Source organism: Cariama cristata, unplaced genomic scaffold (genome assembly GCF_000690535.1).
Source record: "Cariama cristata isolate BGI_N322 unplaced genomic scaffold, ASM69053v1 scaffold41803, whole genome shotgun sequence".
NCBI classification, from domain to species: Eukaryota; Metazoa; Chordata; class Aves; order Cariamiformes; family Cariamidae; genus Cariama; species Cariama cristata.
The window spans coordinates 1-8,161 of record NW_009608545.1 but is presented as its reverse complement, the minus strand read 5'-3'; the positions used below and the strand labels follow the sequence as shown (position 1 = coordinate 8,161).

The following is an 8,161-nucleotide window of genomic DNA, read 5'->3' as shown; positions in this document are numbered from 1 at the left end:
TTTATCAGGAAGAGCATCAATGCTTCCACACGCGAGTTCGGTGTCCACCCTCCCCCCACACCAGACCCACTGGCTGCAGAAGTCATTCTGCCTGCAGGTAAATGCAGCCTGTCTCTCTAGAGAGAGAAGGGATGAGAAACCTCCCATATCCCTTCCCAAACCTGAGTGGCATTGCCTGCCTCTTCCTTTGAGCCTGTTTCACCCTTCCCGTGACCCAGCCAAGCAAGCCTTATCGTGGCTCCCATTTGCAAGACACCGACCCAGATGCACTGCTGGCTGGCTGTGGGGCAGAACAGTAATGCTGACAAGAGGGAGTATCAGCTACAGCCACCAGCCACCTTCCCTCAGGAATGAACTTTTTTAATTTCTAAGAACTTTTGTGTTGACTGGACCTCTTCCTGCTTCCAGTACTCTTATCGTTCCTCCCTCTCTACGTATGTTGAGTTGAATTGCATCAGAAAATAGCCACGCCCAGTTCTGCTGTCAGAACAGAAGTCTCACCTGGCCAAGTTTTCTGTCACTTTTCGAAGCGCCTCCTGCTTCTTTGCTCGGTTTTTAGCTGCCACTTCATTGGCCACCTTGAGTCCCAACCTCTCACGGCGCCCGGGCTCCAGGATCTATAAATGCATCACACAGTTCGCTCACCAAGGCACTCATGTGAGCACCGCAGGAACGAGTCAAAGCACCTTCACAGTTGGATTCCAGCCCACAGCAATCTCAACTGGGGCGAAGTGGGGTCAGCCCACACCTCTCTGCTGCTGCATAAAAGCCAGAGAGGACACAAAGACACCTTCAACCTGCCTTAGCAAGTACCAAAATGGTGAAACCAGTTCAGTCAAGGAAGCAGCCATTACCTCTGGCATTTCCTCCTGCTGTCTCTCCTACACAAACAACGTCACCTGTGTCTTCCCTAGCCTGGCCTGTAGCCAGCTAAGCTCTCAGGCAAACACAGACATTGCTAAGCAGCAGGAGAACCAGTCACGGGCTTTGGAGTCTGACAAAACAGAGGCACATACAGCAAATTACACCTCTCAAACTAAGACAGCTCACATTCAATGACACCAGCAGGAGACAGGTGGCATGAAGGGTCAGGTGCCATTAGCAAAGCCAGAGCACCTTTTCTACTCTCAAGTGATAAACTTCCCTCAGGCTGTGACAGCCAGAAGATCAAGACAAAGGGAAATCCTACAATTTCTACCCATTCATACATTAAAATCAGAGAAATGAGGCATCTCTTCAGCTTCCTCTGAAGGTCCCTCTGTCTGGGTGCATCATCAAATATCAAGTCTCACTCTCCTGCCAACAGTGCGTGTTCCACCTCAGGTATCTCCACCAAGTAGCTTTCATGTGGTGCCATGTTCACCTCCACCCTCCAAGCAGAACCTAGATTATTAGTCTCAAGGACTGGAAACACAGCCCAGAGATGTGTCACACTCCCACAATAACGTTAATCTCTTAGTTACTCACCTGCCTTTCCCTTCTTAGTCCTTCCCCCCCAAAAAGAATGACATGCTGACTCCTGACATGAAATACCTTGAAGGCTGGTCCAGGTGTTCTGTCCACATACGGTGTTTCTGACCCTTCTAGACGCAAAGGGGTACTTTCGATTTCACCCCATGTCATAAAAGGAGACTCATTCACACCTAAAACCAAATTGTAAAAGTCATGCTCATGCAAAACATTTGACTATTTGTTCACCACAAAAAAATCCAGAGAAGCAAATTATGAAATGCAGCAAATTCATCAACACACAAAGGAGCCCCTCCACTGCAGAGGAAACCACAGCCCATGCTGAATAGTAACATACGGTTCCCATTAAAAGGGCACGGCCTTAAACTCACAGTACTGCCTGTGGCTGTGTCACCCTCTAGGTTACAACACCCAAGCACTGTCCCTTCCGTGTGTTTATTTTTCCATTTGGTGAGCTTTTGCTTAGTGACACTTTCATTTTTCCCTCTACGATACTAGTTTTCCCCTCTGCTACTGTACGAAAACTCCTTCAACACAAGGAACTATTTAAAAGCAGGGAAATGGGCAGAGGACTTAAGATACATGTAATAGCCAAACATACGCTCGATTCATCTCGAGGTTAGCCTGTACCAAACAGTGACTGCACCTTGTCCAAGAGCTACAACTGCAGAACAGATTCTAAGAGCCCGATTAAGCCACTGACTAGAAAACCCTGCTGTCCAGGGTTCGGAAAAGGCATTTACGATGGAGAAGGTTCATGTAGGCTCCAAATGCCACCTACAGGCTTTCCGAAGGAAAAGCTTCAGTATGTTCACCTTTTAGAATAATAACAGAAGACAGGGAAACATAATGGCTGGTGAAGAACAGCTAAAAATTCCACATTTCAACTAGAAGTAAAACACTGTTCTAACTGAACATATCCTGTGGCTAATACATCTGAACAAAAGGAATCTGTAATAGGCAAGTGTATTCAGATAAAGGAAGAATCCAGAAAGCAGCAGACCTGGAGGAAAACAGTAGGTTAGACTGTGAAGGAAGTGAGATATACCACAGCCCTACGAGCCAGGCTGAACCATCACTCAGCAAACTACTGGACACACTGACACGAATGCTCATTTTGAAAAATGAGCATCTGAACTTGTTGGAAGGTTAATGTTTGTGAAATGTTTGAATTCTTATCTTTAAGCTTTAGAGAAGCATCACCCAGGGCTAAAACACGCAGCCACAGTACCCCAGTTGCCTAGGAAGGCTCACTGTCCTCTAGATGATTCCCAAGCAATGGCGCAGCAGCTTGCTTGGAGCCTCCCGGGTACAGCATCACTTCCCTTGCCAGCATACTGGACTAGGACTTAAGCACTGCATGGAGCTGGCATACACAGTACACAAGAAAATCACCAGCTCATGAGACATATACAGATAGAAGGCTTACCTCCTTGTCTAAACCAACAATGACACCTCAGCATTGAACAAACATAGCATCAAAATAAGTGCAGTAGCAGTCCTCTCGCATCAGAAAAAATAAGAAAACCTTCTTACCAGGGGCAGGAGAGGGGGTTGCCACAAATCCATATCCATTCACTTTTGGAGACTCTTGGGGTATCAGTTCTTTCCCATCTGGTCCCACTTTGCCTTGTTTGTACTGAAATAAAAAACACAATGCCATTCACAGCGTGTCAGCTGTGTTTAGCACATACACAGTTCTCCTGGTTGAGGAACAACACCAGAGGGCAGAGCCTAACAAGGTTTTAGTCAGGAGAAGTAAAGTTATCCAACCTGAGCATTGAGGGCTGCAGCTTGTTGGAGCTGTGATTTGCTCACAGCTTGGCTAAAAGGGTCCTTCACAAAACGAGTGTTTCGATGGACAACTTCCCTGGGCTTCTTAAATACGTCACCCTCATCAGGAACACCTTGAAAAGCAAAACGTCTTTTAAGAAAAGGGCTCAGGTAACACTACGCAGTGTGCCCTAAAGCTCCGGACCAACATGACACTTGCCATACATTTCTACATAACACAGAATCCATCAGCAATTGAAGTGTGCACCTCTAGCAATTTAAAACAAAATTTGCACTAGATACATGCTTTGTAACTCCTGAAATCCATAAATTAAGATCAGATTATTTTTTTTTTTAAGAACAAGACTTTCTTTTCTGTAATTCACTGGTTTGCAGAAATTATCAATTGTACATTTACAGCCAAACAGAAAACTGCATTTACAAAATTATGTAATTTTCTGCAGCAACCAAGGGACCCACAAGCCCAACGAGTACTCTTTGAGTAGAAGCAAAGAATAATTAAATTTAAGATAGACCAAACTGGAAAGAGCTTTGGCTCCTGAAAACAAGTGCTTCTGTAATACAGATAACGAGCTTCTCCATAACAAATAGGACATGATCAAACTTTGCAATCACAGGCAAAGGAGTAAGGTCCAAAGAAAGAAAAGTAAAAAAAAAAAAAAAAGAAAAAAAAAAAGGACAAAACCCCACTGTTTTATAAACAACTTTACATATCCGAACTTCACAGAAGAAAAAGCGCAGTATTACCAGTAAGAGCTTCCCAGTCACCTAGAGAAATGCTGTAAGCAGTGTTTGGAGTCAACCCACCTAGAACCAATGCCTCTCCTGAGAAACCTGTGTGCCTCACCTGTTGGATAATACATGAGGGTGTTTCGAGCTGTGTATTCCCAGGTCTCCAGTCCAGCTTTCACATTTTCCAGAGCTTCCTGTTCTGCTGAAGGAAGCACCAGGCTCTGATTTTGTCGCTGAAAGGGCGATGGGAAAGAAAAAAAAATTAAATTCAGAAAAAAAAATTAGGTCCGAAAGAGAATTTGCATCGGGCATGGCACAAGCACTTTCTCTCTGACAAGTGGCATTTGAGAAACCATGCTGTTCCCAGGTGAGCTTGCAAACAACAACTCCATATGAACTTTTGGTATAAAATCAAGTGAGAACTAAAGAAGTATCTTCTCAGAAAGATTATGACCTCGTTTATTACATTGTGTGACAAGACTTGTGACAGTTCAAACTTTTTCTGTTTTTTCTCCATCTACTAATCAAAATTCAAATGAAGCATTAATTGCTAAATAAGGGAAGAGTGACATATGACACATCTCTAATATAAAGGCAGTCTACAAGGCTTTCGCATGCAACCTTGGGAGAACATTTGTACTATCCTAGTCTCGTGCAAACTGTATCAGCTGAGGCAAGCAGTAACAAAAGAACAGACACTTCTTCAATACGTAGTCAGAGAGTTTCCAAAGATTTCCATAGGCAGTACAGGTATGGAAGCATTTGACATATTTGCAGGATTACTTTTGTGCTGTTACTAGCGTATTAGTATCACTGATACCAAAAAGAAACTAATAGAACGCAGTTGGCCACCAGTAAGTTACTCCATTTTAAAATTCTCACACTAACTGAACCAGACGATTACTGCCGGAAGATTTATATTAAAGACATCAACTGATGCTGTCTGTAACAGGTATCATCTGTATACATTTAAATAGCAGTATTGTCACTGAATACGTTAAATGAGGCATAGTGAAGCTGTCTGCTACACAAACAGGTATGCTGTGCAAGGAAATGCAAGGTCTGAACAGAGTGCTGGCTGACAGGAAGACACACAACATCAGCACAAGATCGGCTCCAGCAACTTCAGCCTGACCTAAAACAACCCTTGAGCTTTGGAAGTGTTCTCCTGCTGCCTGCCTTTTAATTCTGGATGAAAGTATTTGAGCGAAGAAGATGCATAAGGAGCCACAGAGGGCATTTTTATTGTAGCAGACTCCAAGGATTTACATTATCTGCGATAAAAACATAACACTCCCAACAACAGCAGTAAACACTCATGTGTCAGTGCCAAACTTCATTAAAAGGCACTGCAGCTAACATCCATCACTGACACACCTGGCAACAGTGCCAGCTGCCCACTGCTGGTGGAGAAAGATTGACATGGCAGCCCCAGAACAGCTCCTGAACCTCCCACAAACCTAGCTGAGGAAGACAGCATAGCCAGCCATACTGTGTACAGTACTTTACTTTGGCAGCCAAATGGATTATTACTGATAATAGAAACAGAAAACTGAAATAAGAAAGACAATCTAACCACAAATAATAAAGAGCTGATGGACAAACAACAGGAACTGTTCTCTCCTTGGTATTGCTGCTTATGGAAGAGATTGCCAAGAACAGCAACACTTGCACTTAGCGCAACGCTTCACAGTTTCAAAGCTTTAGGAAGAGACAGATCCTCAGCAACTATATCAACATTGCGCTTGTGTTACAGATGGGGAAAAAAACAGACTGCAAAAGGAAGCAATGAGCTGTCACAGAACCCAGGAAACTCAGGCTTAGCTTAGATTTAGATGTGATCACCCCATGCACCAACTACTCAAAATTTCTATTCTTATCCAATTAAATGAGTAATTCAACAGTCTAATGCAATAGCCCCATGGCTCAGAGCCAATGAATTCTCATCCATATTTATAGTGGCATTCAAAAACAGAAGGTAAGACAATATTCCATTTAATCAAACAAGAAATAAATACAGTAAAATGGTATTTCCCTATTGTGCCACTTTGGAAGAGCAGAGATACAGCTGAGCCATTTCCCTACCTGGGCATACTCCTCTTCTGCACTGTACAGCCAAGCATGCTTAACTTTCTCCTTCTCTTTGGCCACTTCCATGATCTGCTCAAACGAAGCATTATCTTCACTCGTGTGTTTTGCTAAGAAGCTGTCCAAACTGGGAAGTGCATCTTTATCATCTTTTCCTGCTTCTCCTAACAAGAGGAGGGAAGAAGTCTGAGAAAGGTTAATACCTCCCTCTCTGTGAGAGAGCTATACATAACTCCGACTCCTGTCTGACAGTGAGCCTTCTACGGACCCACTAATAACTAACACTAAGTTTGGTGAAAAAAAAAAATATATACACACAGAGTGATACGATAATAAATTCTTTTTTGGAAGACATATAACCACTTTTCACATAAATCCTTTTATGGCATTTAAAGCTACCTGTGTTAAAGGGAAAATGCACAAGTGGCCAGCTGTTAGCAGACATTTTTAATATACTATATGAATAGCTCTGCTCTGACAATCTTTGCTTACTTACAGAATTAATTTCAGGTGACATAGGAAAAATTTACTGCCTTCACAGAGATAACTGAGTTAAGAATTTACACAGCCATAAAGAGACCCATAACTGAGAATTCACACCCATGATGTAAAACATTACATGAAGTTCAACTTCAGAGTGATCATTTTCACCTACCAGAAGGTTAAAGGAAACTCCTTAAACATCTGCTAAATACCCAAAATCATTACAGGAGACAGAGCTCATAAAAGTATTTGCCCGCTGCTGAAGAATTCAGCTAGAGACATATCATTCTCCTACCTTCCTCTGCAGCTTTTATGCCACCTTTGGATTTATTCCCCAGCGGAAGGCCACCTGGATGCATTTCTGGGGTTTCAAATGTGGCTGGAGTAACATCTGTGACAGGGAAAAAAAAAAAGGTTCACATGGTTACTAGAGAATAGAACAGGACACTGGCTGTGACACCTTCCACCACAGTAAGGGCCATGTGCCAAACAAGTCACAGAGACATATCAAGAGAACAACAATTTAATGAAAAAGTTGTGGAAAGACTCCAAAATATTCTATATGATTCTGTCCCAAGATTTTACTCTCATCTAAGACATTATTTTTCTCCTGCTGGGAAAATTTCACAGGAAAGCCACAGCCCAGTATATTTACCACCCTTTCCACAGCTTTTGCCAAGAGAAGCAAGCAGTAGCACAAGAATATCAACTTAGGCCAGGGCCAGCACCTGCAGCAGGTGACAGATGCCCTTTGCCACAAGAAAGCTAGTTACCCAAACCCCACTGCAAGAGCTTGGCCAGGGACTGGGCTTTAGTATAAGAAACACCTGAACTTGAAGGGAAAGAAAACATACAACAGGGCATTGGATGCCAGCTGGGTGAACCACTGATAATCACGAGCTTTCAACACCTTCTGTCCCCAATATCTGAAAATCTTACACGCCTCAGAATGCAACAGGAACCCCTAAAACTATAAGAAGGATTCAAAACAGAGCTTAGAGTTTCTAATAGTTTAATATTGCACACTACAGCATATAACATTCCCTAGGGAGCGGGAACTTGGCAAAAAATTCCTATGAGAAATGGTTATTCAAGAGCTGTTTTTTCCAAAACCATTCCTCCAAGAAGGAATTATTGGATACTATCAAAGAGATATTCAGCATCAGCCATCAGATACTGGCTACTGCCCAATCTGGTATACTCTAATTCCCATGCAATGTCAATCTTGAATCTTTAAGATAAGCACTGCCTGCACAAAGTTAGATAAACAAGGGCAGTAATATTAAATATAAAACTCTTATGCCCTAGTTCTTACAGGGTGCAGGTGTGTCCCTCGATGATTTACTCAAGGAGGAGCCAAACTTGATAGCAATTTGTCTCATTTTCTCCAAGTCACCATTTTCTTCAGCCTCCAGATATTCCTTCTGCGCTCGTAGCTTCTCCACATCAGGAAAGAAGTCTCGCTGAATTATCGACTCTAAACTCTACAACAGAAAGACAACTGCAGGGCCGTGCTGGGACAGCTCGGTGTGCCAGCTCAGCTCGGTGCCAGCCGCACACAGCGCACGGGAAGGACGGGCAGCCCACGGGCGCT

At 43.2% G+C, this 8,161-nt stretch overlaps 1 protein-coding gene across 1 annotated transcript; it reads right to left on the bottom strand.

Annotated features, from left to right (window-relative positions):
* Positions 1 to 501: 501 nt before the first annotated feature.
* DGCR14 (DiGeorge syndrome critical region gene 14) lies at positions 502 to 8,051 on the bottom strand (the record flags this gene model as incomplete). The annotated part of the gene is made up of 8 exons (XM_009697171.1): positions 502 to 617; positions 1,534 to 1,643; positions 3,007 to 3,109; positions 3,244 to 3,377; positions 4,112 to 4,229; positions 6,082 to 6,248; positions 6,863 to 6,958; positions 7,883 to 8,051. Coding segments are annotated over 8 exons (1,013 nt in total), but the record flags the coding sequence as incomplete, so codon positions are not given.
* Between the last annotated feature and the right edge of the window lie 110 nt (positions 8,052 to 8,161).